Source organism: Lacerta agilis, chromosome Z (genome assembly GCF_009819535.1).
Source record: "Lacerta agilis isolate rLacAgi1 chromosome Z, rLacAgi1.pri, whole genome shotgun sequence".
Taxonomy (NCBI): Eukaryota; Metazoa; Chordata; class Lepidosauria; order Squamata; family Lacertidae; genus Lacerta; species Lacerta agilis.
In genome coordinates this window covers 38372612-38389695 of record NC_046331.1, presented here as the reverse complement: position 1 = coordinate 38389695, position 17084 = coordinate 38372612, and the positions used below count along the sequence as shown (strand labels likewise).

The window sequence follows — 17084 nt, the reverse complement described above, 5'->3', positions numbered from 1 at the left end:
AGTAACTTTATTGTCATTGTACAACCTGTGTACAATGAAATTAAACGAGCCCCTACCACCCCGCAAACACTCAATCTCTTATCGAACAACACACCACCTCGCAAGTCAATTTCGCTATGTTATTTTCCGTTCAACAGCCTAACAGCCCACGGATAGAAGCTATTTTTTTAGCCTGTTGGTACGGCTGATTATACTTCTGTATCTCCTGCCTGAGGGTAGAAGGTTGAAGAGGTGATGACCGGGGTGTGAGTCATCCCTGAGAATTTTTCTCGCTCTCCTAAGGCAACGATCCCTTGCAATGTCATCTAGTGAACTCAAGGGACAGCCCATGATATCATGTGCTGCATTCACCACCCTCTGTAGAGACTTTCTGTCCGTGGCTGTCAGGCCAGCATACCACACTGTGATATGCTGGCCTGACAGCCACGGACAGAAATAATATTGTGCAGAAATAAGAGCAATACCTGCGGGGGAGAAAGAACAAGGATAAGAACAATTCCGAGAGGGACGTTGCTTCCGAGTTGTCGCTCAGAGGTAACATTTCCCCTACCTACAACTTTTTGTTGATGTCTTTGCTGCATACAAAAACATGTAGCCACCCCACCCCCTAAAAAAGGCAGAGAGATGGAAAGAAGACACAGTCCCTACCAGAGAAGAATGGCAGATTGAACTGATGGGAACTATGCAGAAATGGCAAAAAACGACCGGAAGAATTAGGAATCAGGAAGACCAAAATTTTAAGAAGGAATGGGGAAAAATATAATTTAGATTGAAAATTAATGTTGTAAGCAATTAAAATTATTAGTAGGACTTGAATGTTGGACTATGGTTGCAATGGAGATTTAATAGAACTGGATCAACAGAGAAGATGCAGAAGGGGGAAAAAGTTAACATAAGGATCCACAAAGGGGAGGAAGGAAGTCCATGGGAATTTATGGTATTCATTCTTTTTGTTTTGGTTGCTTGATGATTGTTTGTGAATATGAAAATTTTATTTATATATATATATATAGCAGAGAAAATGAAAGAAAAGGAATGCAGGAATGATTTTATAAATTTATTTTTACAACTGCAAACCAGCATACAAAATTACAATCTTACTTCACTGAATATCTGGTGGTATTTATTAACCATAATGAAGAATGAGAAGCTTGGGGGATATGGGGGTTTTCTGCCCTCTTAATATAGTCAAAGGAGAAAAACAAATATGCCCGGAAATTGTCAGATTGAGTCACTCTCCAGCATCTGTCTGTGTTCAGGTCCAGCGTCCCAGAAAACCGGCGTTCCAGACAATTGTGTACCATGTTCACAACATAGTAAAGCACCAGGGATAACACTGACAATGTCTGCTGGTCAGTAGAAACGCTAGCTGTGCATTCAACTAGTAGCATTCCGCCTGAAATCACAGGTCGTAGTTTGTGAGGAGTGCATCTTTAAAATGATATTGCACACACACACACACAGACATACAAAATATCATTTTAAAGATGCACTCCCCACAAACTACGACCTGTGATTTCAGGTGGAATGCTACCAGCTGAATGCCTAGTGCCTAAACTGTGTGTGTGTGTGGGGAAGTACACTGCCTAGAGATTATAAAAATATGAAGTGACTTGATAAATGCTTTAAAATAAGTAGCATTGCCTATTGCTCGGGGACTGCAGAAGCAAAGGGGGAGAAAGAACAAAAAGTTGCTCACTGCTATTCAAGCAAGTTGGAAATAAATGTGCATTTACAGCTCCTCACCTTGTTCCAGCCTTGAAGCACTAATTCCACTTCTCTACTTCTTCTTGTGTCCCTTGTCTTTTCAGTTTCCAAGCCCTTGCCAGGGCCTGTATCATCTGCTCTCAGTGTCTTTACATAGCGGTACCTTGGTTCTCGAATTTAATCCGCTCCGGGAGTCTGTTCGGCGGTTCGAAAACCAAGCTGCAGCTTCCGAATGGCTGCAGGAGCTTCCTGCACTCAATCGGAAGCCATGGAAGCCGTGTCGGACGTTCGGCTTACAAAAAATGTTCGTAAACCAGAACACTCACTTCCAGGTTTGCGGCGTTTGGGAGCCGATTTGTTTGGGAGCCAAGCCGTTCGACTACCAAGTTACCACTGTATTGATATGAGCCCCTTTGGGAAATTATGATTTGTGGCTTGTATCCTACGTAGCACTATGTCACCAACTGGTCGATACAAGGATTTACGCTTGCACAACAGGACTTCTGCTGCCTCTCCTCCCTTCTGCACACACCCCAAACTTGTTCTAGGGTTTTCCAAACTGCCCAGAGATTTGGGGAGAACATGGAGTGCATAAGGGACGAGAGGAGTGTTTGTGTGTGGGGGGGGGGAGTCCCTCTGTACAAGCATAAATCCTTGCACTGACAGATTGGTTACTTAGCACTGTATTGGATATAAACTAATAACTGCTTCGGGGGAAATACAGTAAAAATAAATAAATGATTTTTTATTATTATTATTATTATTATTATTATTATTATTATTATTATTATTATAAAAAGAAGATCAAGAAGAGCTAGCCAGTTTCCAGGAGTTAATCAAATCTCCTCTGTTCTATCGGAGGTGTGTCACAGTAGGATACTCAAGATGGAAACAAAGAAATTTTTGGGAAACAAGCGCATTAGGCGAAAACAGCTTCTCACCTTGAATAATTCATACAGCTCTTCCAGGTTGCTAGGACTTATTTTCACATCCTGGGAGATAACACGCAGCTACAGAGGACAGAATGAGAGCAACCAAGTTAGGAGGATGTAAATCTCATTTCCCCCTCAGTTCTTTGTGCTTTGACATTAGCTGATTTTCAGCTCGTAAAAGAAGAGGCTGATTTTATCAGGCACAGGAAAAAAAATCTGAGAACTTCTTCTGCACTTGGGTCGAAACACTTTTAACTTAACTCTTCCATGTCCCCTTCAACCGCTGAATGCGACCGCCTCAAATTTCTGAGCAAAGCCATTTTAAGGTGAAGGCAAGGTGCATCTGTGTTCATTAGGAACCCAAAGTTTCCATGCCTCTCTGTCTGGCCCTGTATATCACTACACCTGTCTTCAGGCAATGTCCCTCGCAGACCCTGCTTCACACTCTCTGTAGAAAAGGGAAATTCTCCTTTGTTGCCCTGCTTACCTCTGGCCTGCAGCCCTTGGGAATGTGCCCCTCAACATGAAAAGGGTTCCCTACTCCCTTAAGAACAGAAACAAACCAATAACCTTCCACCACACACAGTTTAAAAGGCAATAGCTTAATCAGCCAAAGGCCTGGGAGAAAAGGAACGTTTTTGCCTGGTGCCTAAAGGTGTATAATGAAGGCGCCAGACGAACCTCCCTGGGGAGAGCATTCCACAGACGGGGAGACACTGCAGAGAAGGCCCTGTTCTTGTGTTGCCACCTTCTGGACCTCATGTGGAGGAGGCACACAAAGAAGGGCCTCTCAGATGATGACCTCAGAGTCTTTTGGGTCTGGTTTGGTTCACATGGAGAGAGGTGGTCCCTGAGGTACTGCAGTCCTGAGTCATTTAAAGCAGTGTCAAGCCACTTTAAATAGCCACCCCCCAAAGAATAGGCTCCCCCAAAGAATCCTAGGGTGTTAAGGGTGCTGGGAGTTGTTAGGAGACGCCTGTTCCCCTCACAGAGCTGCAATTCTCAGAGTGGTTTCACAGTTAAACCCTCTTCCCAGGAAACTGTGGCTCTGTGAGTGAAACATTAGGGTCTCCTAACAATTCTCAGCACTTTAACAAGCTACAGTTCCCAGCCTTCTTTGGAGGAGGCCATGGCTGTTTAAACTGGTACGATACTGCTTTAAATTTATAGCGTGAATGAGATTTAAATCTAAGCATGTGCAGCTGAGATAGCCACATAGTTGCCCTCTGCTTCCCTTCTTGGATTTCCGACTCCCCCTTGAGGCAGAGATCTATCCACTTGTACTCTTAAAATAAAAAAACACCAAATTATTATAGCAATAATGCACAGCCAACAAATAAAATGACGACAACTACGACCACACATTGCGAAGTTACCATACAATGACCAGGATGGCTAATGTTCTTGTGCCACACAGCTCAAGGTATCTGAGCATGCAGTTCACTCACCACATTTTGCTTCGTAGTGACCTCCAAGGTCTGAATGACATACAGCCTGTTACGGCGCCGCATACTTTCTACTTCCTCAAACCGGATGTCACCATATTTCTAGGAGAAGAGCAGGAATCCATCAGGCCGCTTCCAGGGGCAGACCTAACTGGACTGGGATGCTGTAAGATTCTGGTTACCTGAACAGCAGGATGCAAGACCCGCAATAGGGCTGGTAAGCCTCTCCTACCAGGGAACCGTTGGAAGTGCAATAGCAGGGATCATTCTGTGTGGAACTAAAGGGTTATCTGTTAAGAAGGCTAACCAAGGGGGGCGGGGTTGGTGTTGCTTAGCAACCAGACAAAGTGCCTTGATGTTACTGAGGTCGGTGCCCTGAATCGCTGTGCAGTTCTGCCGGAGCTTTTCCTCTGTATGTTTGGTTAAATGTCTCCCAGCTTTGTACACGGCCTAATGTCAGAGAAAGACAAAACCACTCTGTTCCTTTTCCCTCAAATTATATACAGGTTTTGTTCAGTTTTCCTCAGTAAAATGCTCTCAGAACTTCTTTTCTCTCTGGATTATGTCTGCATTATTTAAGCGACTGTACTATCAGGAAGCAGTTTCTAAGGTGGGAGAGAACCCCCAGCTCTCATAAAGCCTGGTTTACTTTTGGGGCTATAGTGTCCAACTAGGACTTGAGAGACCAGAGTTCAAATCCCTACTCAACTATGAAGCTCATTGGATCAGTCACCGCCTCTCAGCCTATCCTACCTCACAGGGCTACCTGAGGGCTGCCCCAGGAGGTAGAAGGGTCTCTTCAGGGGTGTAGCAAGGTAAATTGGTAACCAGGGGCAAAAAATTTTTTGTCACCCCCCCCCCCAGAGGCGTAGGAAGGTCAGGTGGTACCCGGTGAGGAAAATTTCTTGTCACCCCCCATTGATCCCCCCCCCCCGCAAAAATGGTTTTACGTTATTTCACATTTTCTTATAAAGGAATAATAACAAGTAATAATAATAATAAACTTTTATTTATATCCCGCCCTCCCCGGCCAAAGTCGGGCTCAGGGTGGCTAACATCAGATACATAACATTGGTATAAAATCAAACAATAATTAAATTACCTCCTAAAAACACCTCAAAATCAAATTAAAGTCTAATTAGATGGCTTTCCACAGGGTTAGGGTTGGGAACAGTAAGTGCTCCACTGAACTGAAATTTCAGCCATCACGACATAGGAAAACAGCCACGTAAATAGCTATTTTGGTGGAGGAGGGTCAAGATATTAACCGATATGCATGAAATTTCATATATAGCTATATAATCCCTAGTATAGTGAGATAAGACCTTTTTAATGAACCGCCCTAGAAGGGCAGTAATTGTTCCTTGATTATTTGTCACCCCCTCCATTATGGAACATGGGACGGACTTCCCCCTACGCGCCCCCCTTGCTACGCCCCTGGGTCTCTTTCACTGGAGGTATTTAAGCAGAATCTGGGAGGCTATCCCATTAGGAATGTATCCTAGAGTCTGCGCTGAGCAGTGGGGCTGGATTACCTCTAAGGCCCCTTTCATTCTATTATTAGATACCTTGAAGGAGAAAACAAGAGAGAGACCTCTAGGTGGCTTGTTGACAATGCAGGAAAGAGGGGGAAAACAGCACCCACCCCTCTGAAGCCAATTGGCTTTACGAACCTCGTTTGACTCTCGAATCAAGTCCGTGATGTCCACTTTGGGGTGAGGGCTCTTGGCTTCATTCGCACCCGAGCCCTGCTGCACTGCTGGAGGCAGAGGACTGTCTTTGTTGGTAACACTGTCAAAAAACCTTGATTTGCAATAAAAGGGACAGGGTGGGGACATGTACAAAACATAGTGAATTAAAAGTGAGTAGAAATGAGTATTTTTTTTTTAAAGACCACAAGGAAAAACCTTGTTGTGCATGAAAAATAATAAATATATAAATGGGCCAACCTGCTATTTTATTTATTAGTGTTGAGTAGGGCAGCTGTGGCTATTTTATATTTTTTGTTGAGGAGGGGTCATCACCACAGCGCCTGTGGGTGGGCAAACCAATACTGCCTATAGCACCCATGAAATTTCACAGTAAGCACCTCATAAAAATGGGTAGTGGCTGAAGGACGGTTTGCTCTTCCTTCCCACAGTTCCTGTTTGCCCACTTTTCACTGGACGCCAGGAGGGAAAATTCGCCCACACTTTTGTTCAGAACAGAGGTGTGAAGAGTTTTTGCCAGCGAGCAAGTGATTTTGTGTCTTCATTCTGCAGTTTTATGTTGTGAACTACCCTGTGATCTTTGGATGAAGGGTGGTACACAAATTTTAACGATGATGATTGTGATTGTAGGTGCCCTCTCCCCACCCTAGGCCCCACCATGAAGCACACTTTGTAGTCCAATCTCTCTTTCTGTTCCTTTTTAGATATGGCGGCCATTTTGTGTCACACCACACACACGCACACACCCCAAACACAACACATAATGCATGGGTAGGCAAACTAAGGCCTGGGGGTCGGATCCGGCCCAATCGCCTTCTAAATCCGGCCCACGGACTGTTCGGGAATCAGCGTATTTTTACATGAGTAGAATGTGTCCTTATATTTAAAATACATCTCTGGGTTGTTTATGGGGCATAGGAATTCGTTCACCCCCCCAAAAAAAAGTATAGTGTGGCCCCCCACAAGGTCTGATGAACAGTGGACCAGCCCCCTGATGAAAATGTTTGCTGACCCCTGACATAATGTGTCTTGTGTCAGCCATTTTGTGACTGGCGCCCACAGCACTTTCTCAAAACTCCACTGCCTTGCTGCTGCTGGAGCTACATTTTCCCCCACAATGTATTTCACCCTGTTTTTATTGTGTTTTGCTGCTTTTGACTGGAAGCTGCATTGTGCTGCTCATCAATTAAAACAGAAAGCAAAAGGTTATTATAAATTCTGGTAGCGGGGTATGGGTGGGGATTCTAGACAGAGGCCTAATCTGAAAAGGAGAAAAATATCCACATTACTCTAGTTGTATTCAAGTTACAATCCTATATCACTGGATTCCATTGTGGTGTCATTTCTAAGGTGGCAGTGAGCCACCCTGTGATTTTAAGATGAAGGGCAGTTTACAAATTTTAACAACAACAACAGCAGCAGCAGCAGCAGCAGCAACAGCAACAGCAATTGTTGTTGTTTTGGGGGTAGGAATGTTGGACTAGGACCTGGAAGTCAAGGGTTTGAATCCTCACTCAGCCACAAAGCTCACTTGATGACCTTGGGCCAGTCACCATATCTCAGCTTAACTTAACCTCACAAGGATAAAATGGTGAGCAGGGAATGTCTATGCTACCCTGAACTCTTTGGAAGGAAGGTGGACTATGAATGTAATCATAAATAAATTCAGCCCAGACACTGAGGTCCAGCTCCGAGGGTTTTCTGGCAGTTCCATCACTGAGAAAAGTGAGGGAAAGGGCCTTCTCGGTGGTGGCGCCCGCCTTGTGGAACGCCCTCCCATCAAATGTCAAGGAAATAAACAACTACCTGACTTTTAGAAGACATCTGAAGGCAGCCCTGTACAGTGGTATCTTGGCTCCCAAATGGCTTAGTTGTCGAACAAATCGGCTCCTGAATGCCACAAACCTGGAAGCAAGTGCTCCAGTTTGCAAACGTTTTTCTGAAGCTGAACGTCCAATGAGGCTTCTGCAGTTTCCACTTGAGTGCAGGAAGCTCCTGTGGCCAATTGGAAGCCACGCCTTGGTTTTCAAACAATTTTGGGATTCGAAAGGACTCCCAGAACGGATTAAGTTTGAGAATCAAGGTACCTACCACTGTATTGGGAAGTTTTTAATGTTTGATGTATTGTGTTTAATTTGTTGGAAGGTGCTCAGAGTGGCTTGGGTAACCCAGTCAGATGGGCGGCATATAAATAAATTATTATTGGTAGTAGTAGTAGCAGCAACAAGTTGAACCAAACAGCACTTATTTCTGAGTCAATATGAACAGAACTGCACTGTCAGGTCATCTTAGCTTTTTTTTTTTTAAGGCTTTATTACCTGTTGAGGACAGTCACAGCTTCTGCATCATCCTTACAAGTGAGCAGCCTGTCCATGTTGTAATCTAGCACAGCCAGGCCCAGCTGAAGAACGGCCTTGATCCCGTCGTAGAAGAAGCAGTCGACCACATTGACCGCGCTCTCAATGGGCAGCACACTGATGAACAGAGTGAGGAACCAGGACAGGGAGACGGAGGAGAAGAACGTCATGTCGGTCATGTGCTCCGTCAGCTGCGGCAGATAGTTCCTGATCAGCTCCTCAAACACCGCTTGGTCTACCAAGGCACCTGCAAGATATGATAGCCACCTTCAAATATCTGAAGGGCTGCCACACAGAAGAGGGAACATGCTTGCTTTCTCTTGCTCTGGAAGAGAACCAATGGACAGAGGTGGATTTAGGGCAGTGTAACCAGTTACCCCGCTGCATGGGCAATCTATCCGGAAGATAAATTTTATTTCGAGGAGTTAGTCATCTGACATGGTTACCCTTCCTGCCTCTGTTCCTTCCCCCTCCCTGTCTCTTGTTAAGTTCTTTGATGGCATGAAGAACAGCCTTTAATGTCCTAATCAGTTGGGAGGAAGTAATAGTGCTAGGTACCTTCTTTGATGTTGGAGATTGTTTTGAGAAAGTGAGGCTTTGGGAGGGGGTGGCAGATGAATGATCTGCATGTAGCCAGTTGGGCAAGCCACACAGGCTAGCTAGCTATAAATCGGATGGTTGTGGGCAGAGTTTTGGAGAAGCTCGTGCGTGGACTGATCAGCCACAGGGCTGTGCAAACTGAGGCTACCTGGGAGAGTCACTTCGCCGCTTCTTGAGGGCTTCCAAGTGGTGGATTGAAGTGCTTGCTTGGTATGTATATATTGCTTGCTGTTTAGAATAAAATATTTTATCTTCTCACTTACTTGTGTTTTGTATGACAAGAGGGTGCCTTCCTGCCTCCTTCCCAAAGCCTAGGAAGTGCTTAGTTCAGGAAAGAGGTCCTAGAGTCCTCCTGCCTCTTTGCCAAAGCCTACTTAGCACTTGTCCAGCTTTAGAAAGGAGGTAGGACGCCGCCAGAGCCTCACACCTTCTTCCCAAAACCCGGTGCCTCGCTTAGCTGGCTTTGGGAAAGTGGTGTGAGGGCTGGGTGGGTGGGGCATCAAATTTTGGCCTTGCACAAGGCTCCATATTACAAAATTCCTCCCCTGCAATAGATTCAAATTAGAAGGAAGGAGATTCCGACTAAACATCAGGAAGAACTTTCTGACAGTAAAAGCTGCTTGACAGCAAGTTCCTCAGGAGGTGGTGGACTCTCCTTCCTTGGAGGTTTTAAAGCAGAGGTTGGGTGGCCACCTGTGAACTGCCTGGGGTGCCTCTGAATTAAATAAATGGAAGGAAAGGAGGGAGGGAGGGAAGGAAGGAAGGAAGGAAGGAAGGAGTGGGACTGTCCAAATGCCCAGAGTCATTGCTACTCTATGGAAGCAGCACTTATCTGGATGTGCCAGTGGCCTCAGCTCAATTCTGCTCATAGGGCAGATTCCTATGACCCAAACATGAAGTTCTGGCTCCAGATGTTGAGAGGCCCCTTGGACAAAGAGCACTCAATGGGTCCCCTTCCCTAAGCAGGCACCCCTGCTATCTCTGCAACCTGTTCCATATAAACTGCCTGCACCACTGCTTGTTCCACGAGGAAGGGTCTCTTGCCATTAGGACTTGTGCACTGTGAATCAAATGCTGGCATCTACTCTCACTGCACAGCAGGTTCCCCTGCCTATTCCTTTCATTTGCGAAAGCGACCATTAAAGTGAAGCAGTACCAATGATTCGGCGGTTGAAATAATCGGGCAGCATCCTTTCGCACACAGCAACCAGGAGCCAGAAAGCTTCTTCCTCCTTGGCGTAAAGGAGCAGCACTGATGTCAGAATGTTCATTGCCTATCGAGCACAGTAAGCAGTGTTAGGAGGGAGAGAGATGTACGTCATTTCGTAAAAAGGACATCGGGGACTAGTTCTGCTCCTTGCAAAGCCTGCTTAGCCCTCAATGTGGCTTCCCAAATGCACAACAACTACTTGATTCTTGAGCATTTGGGAAGCACTGTAAAGGTAGGTAAAGGTAAAGGACCCCTGGATGGTTAAGTCCAGTCAAAGGCGACTATGGGGTTGCGGCGCTCATCTCACTTTCAGGCTGAGGGAGCCGGTGTTTGTCCACAGACAGATTTCTGGTTCATGTGGCCAGCAGGACTAAACCGCTTCTGGCGCAACGGGACACTGTGACAAGTGCCAGTGTGCATGGAAACGCTGTTTGCCTTCCAGCCACAGCGGTACCTATTAATCTACTTGTGTTGATATGCTTCCGAACTGCTAGATTGGCAGGAGCTGGGACAGTGCAACGGGAGCTCACCCCGTCACACGGATTTGAACTGCTGACCTTACGATCTGCAAGCCCAAGAGGCTCAGTGGTTTAGGCCACAGTGCCAACTGCCTCCCACTGTGCACAGTGCTGAGCAGGTTATCTCCTAACAACCCACCATTGGCCAACTTTGACAGGTGTCTACATTCCGACATCAATGCGATGTCAGGTGATTGACAGGTGGGTGTGTAAAAAATCATTCTCCTTACGTTGCCAAAAGCAACAGGAACCTAAGCACAATCCCTAACAGGATTAGGGGAACTCTAAGGTTTGCAAAAAAATAAAAATAAAAAGTGCTTTGGACCCCAAACAGCTTGGTGGGGACTGAGCATGATTTTTTTGGCACAGAATGCTAAGTAACTAGTTAAGAGGGGAGAACAGAAAACGAGGGGGAAGGAGGATGAAATGGAAAAGGGCAAGCATCCCTGGACAGGTGCATCCGGTGTGGAACTGGTACCATTACCAAGCACCACAAAATACTCCTTCTGCACTTGCAAGAGATTGATATTTCCTTTGTGTGGTGGTGCTCACACTCCTGAACTCCCTGCCGATTGCTATCAGGCAGGTGCCTTCTCTGTGGTCTTTTCTGCACCTACTTGAAACATTTTTGTTTATGCAAGTCTACCCAGACATGTATGAGTTACAAGTGTTTTATTTTTTAAGCTGATTTTAATAATCTTTAGAATGCTTCAAATACACCTTTCTACTGTTTCTCCCCTCCCCACCCCGGGATTTTAATGCTCCGTTTTATATTTTTGCAACCCAAGCAGTATATATTTTTGCAATCAAACAGTATATACTTTTTCGTTAAACAAAACAAAATCTCTGCTGCCAGCCTTTTTTCTCCAGGTCCCACTTGTACGTAGACTATGAACAAACAAAACAATTTAAAAGGAAGAAATAGAAAAGTTAGCAGTTTGCAGACTACACAAGGATGGCCGGGGTCACAGGCATGTCTCACCTGGCAATATCCAATCTTGGGGTTCCTGTGGGCATACGCCGTGAGAACCCTCCTCAGGGCAGAAATGCCCGTGTCACTCTGGAAAGCTGGATGCTCGGGTAAGGAGCGGCGCAGATCACGTTCGATTTCATCCGTTGCCAAAGTGCACGTGCCGAAGGACCTCTCCACCATCTCGGTGTAATAGCCAGGGTTGGTAGCCATGTCATTTGCAGCGCCTGCCAAGGTGTTTAGGTTCACACTGTTACAGAACAACCAGGAAGAGGACATTTGCATTTTCCCTGCAACACTTATAAGAGCCGAGTGTGCTGATTCAGGCCACCATGTCTGAATAAGGGCTCAAGGCTGATTTGCACCCACGGATTTGCTCCCCACCTTTGATGCAGCCTTTGCCAACCTGGTGCCTTCCAGGCGTTCCAAACTACAACTCCCACCAGCTGCAGCCAACACAGGCCGGCACCAGGTTGGCAAAAGCTCAGCTAATGCGCAGGGATCATTTTAAGCAGCCTTCTAGGAATAAACCACCTAGGCCAGTGCTACCCAAACTGGGATCCTGACATGCAGTGCTCCTGCGTGAGTCACACAATTTCTCTTTCCCCATCATTCCAGCCCTCCTCTGTAACTGGGCTAGCACCAAACAATTAACTGCTCTGCAGCCCCTCGAGACACAGGCAGCGCCAGGGGGCTGGTGTACCGGGGGGGCAAGCATCCCTCCAAAAGAAGGGACTCGTCCTCTATTTGCCCCCCCCTCCCCCAATTCCTGATATTTTTCTTTCTCACTCACCTAAAAATATACTTTGCCCTTTCTGTGCCCCCACCTCGATCCCCCTACCTTTATAAGACAGCATCATTCTCTCCCATGCCAAGCTTAAATTCTGTCCAAATATGTACTGCTTATATATAAACATACGGTAGGTAAAGGTAAAGGGACCCCTGACCATTAGGTCCAGTCGTGTCCGACTCTGGGGTTGCGGCACTCATCTCGCGTTACTGGGATTCGAACCGCCGACTTTCTGATCAGCAAGCCCTAGGCTCTGTGGTTTAACCCACAGCGCCTCCGCGCCACATATGTAAACATACATACACCTTAATGTTTAGTATATTACATGGTTTTTATTGGACAGTTTTACAGACAATTGTTGCAAACTGCAACTGGACAGTTTAAAAAATAATAATAATATTTATTTCGACTGCATCAGACCAACACAGCTACCTACCTGGATCTCACTGCATTGTGGTTTTTTTTTATGAATACTGTATGTAGATAAATAAACATAACTGAAAACCTTCAGAAAAGCAAGAGAAATCCATTACAGTCGTACCTTGGAAGTCGAACGGAATCCATTCTGGAAGTCCGTTCGACTTCCAAAACGTTCAGAAACCAAAGCGTGGCTTCCAATTGGCTGCAGGAAGCTCCTGCAGCCAATCAGAAGCCTTGGAAGTCCCGTTGGAGCTTGGGTTCCAAAGAACGTTTGCAAACCGGAACACTCACTTCTGGGTTTGCGGCATTTGGGAGCCAAAATGTTCCGAGTACCAAGGCATTTGGGATCCAAGGTACGACTGTATTAAGAACGCTTAATTCCCTAACTTTGGAGGCAACCTTGTATGTTTTATTTTCAATACTATTTTGTTTGTAAGCTGCCCAGGAAATATTTATTGATATTGATGTAGGTTCCCTGTTTGTGGGATGCCCTCCTTGGAGAGGTGAGCCTGTCTCCCTCACTACTGACTTTTGGGGGAAATTTAAAGGCGTTCCCATACACCCCAGGCTTTTGATGGGCCCATAGATGGCAACCTTGAAATTAGGGTACAAGGTTGCTTTTAAAAGGCTTTAGATGGTTTTAATTGCCTTGTTTTATTTTTTAATTGTATTGTTTTAACATTCTGATGTCTGCCACCCTGGGCTCCTTTGGGAGGAAGGGTCGAATACGACCTGAATAAATAAAACAACACTGCAATATAATAATAACAACAAAGCATTGCCATGAGGACATAACCGATAGTACCTGAGAAAAGGAGCCAAAGGTCTCCTCGTAACACCTCGGGTATCCCTTTGACAATCAGGTCCCTCGTCTTCCTCGTCCGAAACATACTTACACCACGCCCGCATTCTACGAAAAGGATGTTCCAGGACTGCTCCTTCATTCTTTCTTTCAACTAGAAAAGCAAGTTATCATGTACTAGCAGTACGTGCGAAAAAGATCTAGGGGTCTTGGTGGACCCCAAGGTTAACGTGAGTCAACAGTGTGATGCAGCAGCAAAAAAAGGCGAATGCTATTCTAGGCTGCATCAACAGAAGTACAGCGTCCAGATCAAGGGAAGTAATAGTCCCACTCTATTCTGCCTTAGTCAGACCACACTTGGAATACTGTGTCCAGTTCTGGGCACTACAATGTAAGAAGGATGTTGACAGGCTGGGAGGTGTGCAGAGGAGGGTGACCAAGAGGATCGAGGGTCTGGAATGGTTGAGGAAGTTGGGGATATTTAGCCCCGAAGAAGAGGAGTCTCAGAGGAGATATGAGAGCTATCATCAAATATCTTAAAGGCTGTCACATGGAGGAGGGAGAATGCTTGTCTTCTCCTGTTCTGGCTTCAAGTTGCAAGAAAGGAGATTCCAACTGAACATTTGAAAAAAACTTTCTGACAGTCAGAGCTGTTCAGCAGTGGAACAAGAGGCGGTGGACTCTCCTTCCTTGGAGGTTTTTAAACAGAGGTTGGATGGCCATCTGTCACGGAGCACGTTCTGTCATGAGCACATTCAGGGGGAACAGAACAGCTTGGGGGTGTGGGTGGGGAAAGGGATGGAAAACGGGGAGGGAGGGAACGGAGTGTGTTAGAAAATGTTGCCTGGCTGACTCCCTGAACAGGAACACACCACAACTGCAACATTTTGTTGCAGATCCCATTTTGGGGGAGGGGGTGGAATGTGCACAAGAACGATGAACTCTAGCTGCATAAAACAAAACCAAATGCAAAGTAAGCAAAGATGACAAGTTGGGGTAGTTGGTTTCCAAACTTTCTTCAAGGAGGGCTAGATTTGATGAGCGCCGACCAAAGGGCCAACCAAAGTTGTTAACCTTTTTTTAGGATTGACATTGCTGAGCCTGTTTTTAGGATTTTACCCTGAAGTTGTTGAGCTTTCTTTAGGACTATATAAAAGGAAATAAACTGCCACAGGGGCTGGATTAAACCAACCGGCGGGCCAGATTAGGCTGCCGAAACGAACTTTGGACATGCCTGGGGTAGGGGGATGGAAGCGAGGTATTTCCAACAACAGGAGCTGCTTTCCCTTCTTACCATTTTAGCGTCCAGATTCTCCGCATCCTGAGGGTGAAAGACGGTCATGAGGGCTTCCGTACTAACCATCTTGCTGTTGTCTTTGTGGCTTGCCATCGGCTGCCCCTCAAAATAGTCCACGAGAGGCTCAGCGTTCGAGCTAGCAGCAACCTGCAAAAAAATGCATTTACAACAGGAGCTGTGTTTTAAGAGAAGGGGAAAAAAGCAGGCACACCTCCGAGTGACCTCCTAAACCTTCTGAAAAGTCCCCTATTCTGGCGTTAGGTGGACATATGAATTAACAACAAGCTCCTTCAGTTTGCGAACATGTGCCTGGTCCCCAGAAGGTTGCTAGCCCCAGCATTTAAAGCTCCCCTGACTCAAAGGAACATAAGGAGAACTCTGTTGGATCAGCCCAATGGCCCAACTAGCCCAGCGTCTTCTTCTCAAAGTGGCCAACCCAGGTGCCCATTTTTGGGAGGTCCACAAGCAGGGCCTGAGAAGCTCTCCTCTCCTTCATTTTCCAGCAACGGGAGTTCAAAAGCATAGTGCCTGCAATGAACACAGCCGTCATAAAAGACCGCCCTCCCCACCCCCAGAGTCCTGCAATGAATTAGACAAACAGAGCCTTTACCTCTGTGCTCACGCTATGCTGTAGGCTTGCTGCGGCATCACACTTCTTCTTAAGCGTCGCCACCAGTTGTTCAAAATCCCGCACTTCGGAGAAGCGGAAGGCTCTCTTCCCTCTGGTAGCGATGCTGACAGCTTTGCTACCAGGATCAGACACCTCGACTGCTACAACCTGCAAGTGTTTGCATGCACAAAGATTACAGCAATATTCCACTCTTACAAGGCTCGTTCTCACTAAATTTGGTCAACCGGTTCACTCCGAGGACGGCTAGGGCTTACACTACAGCTGAGGCCAGGAGGTTCGCTCTCTTTTAATTTTGCTTTCAAAGCAGAATCATACTGCTTTAAACAACCATGGCTTCCCCCAATGAATTCTGGGAGATGTAGTTAGTTAAGGGAGATAGGAGCTGTTGCACTCTCTCTTGTGGGGTGAACTACACTTCCCAGCAGTCTTTGCCAGGGGCGAGATATACTTTAAATGTATAGAGTGTAAACCCACAACTCATGAGCACATTTGACTTGTGCACATTCATCTTTACATGCTTGGCAAAAAAATTTTTTTTTAAATAAAATAAATAGGGAGCAGAAAGGGGACGGGGAAAAAGACTTCAGCAATCCCACCCGCCATTGAACCCAATGTTTTGATAATATGTGGATTTGGCTTTAGGCACGATCCCCGGAACATAATCCTCATGTAAGTTGCTGGCTTGCTGCTTGTAGCCATACTTGAACATAGCTCGGTCGGTAGAGCACGAGACTCTTAATCCCAAGGTTGCGGGTTCAAGCCCCACATTGGGCAAGAGAGTCCTGCATTGTAAGGGGTTAGATTAGATGGCTCGTGTGGTCCCTTACAATTCTACTAAATCTTTTTTCTTTTGGAGGGGCACCCAGGATGGGGCCGGCTGGTTAACGCACCCAGAGCCAGAAAGTACCAGTGTGATTTACTGAGTGCGTCTCCACCCAGCCTTGGCAACAATTCCAAAAGGACCGCATAAGTGTTGTTAAGATCCTAGCATTAAAATAATAATAGTATCACAACTTCTGGTAAAACAATAAAATGAAGGGGGGGGGAAGCAGTTAAACCCAGTAATGAGCCCCTCGACTTGGATGTTCGCTAGACTGCAGCTGCTTTGATTCTAGAAGGGGAGGCAGACTTAACGACAAAGTGGCAGGTGGCAGCGGCTTAGCCTTGGCTTCAACCTCACTCACCTCTCTCAGAGGGATGATTACGCAGCACAGGCAACCATCCTGGCTGGCAAAGCAGACGTAGTTCTCCGAGATGCACATTTTCCCCAGAGTATTGTAGTGGCTGAAAGGCACCCATAAGAAACACTCGTGCACTTCCCGCAGGCACTCCTCCTTCGGCAGCCTGAAGAAGGCATTAAACTGCTCGCTGTGGGCTCTGCTTTCAAGCCCTCTGGGGAGAAAAACAACAACGGGGGGGGCGGGGGTAAAGAAAGTGTGCCGGGTTAATTATGTTTGTCTTGCAAAACAGAGGCAGGAAGAAACCACATTTCTTTCCAAGCTACCTGTGGGGTTTTTTTTTTGCTTTTGTTGAGCAAGATTTATGCACCATTCAATCAAAAACATAAACAAACTTATAAGCGGTTTGCATTTTAAAATGCTGTAAAATATTCATTTAAAAAACAACAACACCCGAAAAGGGCAATACAAAAACAGTAGGCCTAATAAAATGATCAAAAAACAAGGGTAGGGGGCCA

The 17084-nt window shown here is 46.0% G+C and overlaps 1 protein-coding gene across 1 annotated transcript in view; it reads right to left on the bottom strand.

The window, feature by feature from the left end:
* Positions 1-17084, bottom strand: part of TBC1D8B (TBC1 domain family member 8B) — a 40448-nt gene that overhangs the window by 7193 nt on the left and 16171 nt on the right. The window contains exons 6-15 of the mRNA XM_033137585.1: positions 16573-16780; positions 15368-15535; positions 14755-14904; positions 13464-13614; positions 11461-11675; positions 9907-10024; positions 8112-8397; positions 5758-5887; positions 4088-4186; positions 2649-2717 (exon numbers count right to left, since the gene is read on the bottom strand). Of these exons, the coding sequence (XP_032993476.1) occupies positions 2649-2717; positions 4088-4186; positions 5758-5887; positions 8112-8397; positions 9907-10024; positions 11461-11675; positions 13464-13614; positions 14755-14904; positions 15368-15535; positions 16573-16780 (1594 nt within the window). The remainder of the gene's footprint in view (positions 1-2648; positions 2718-4087; positions 4187-5757; positions 5888-8111; positions 8398-9906; positions 10025-11460; positions 11676-13463; positions 13615-14754; positions 14905-15367; positions 15536-16572; positions 16781-17084) is intronic.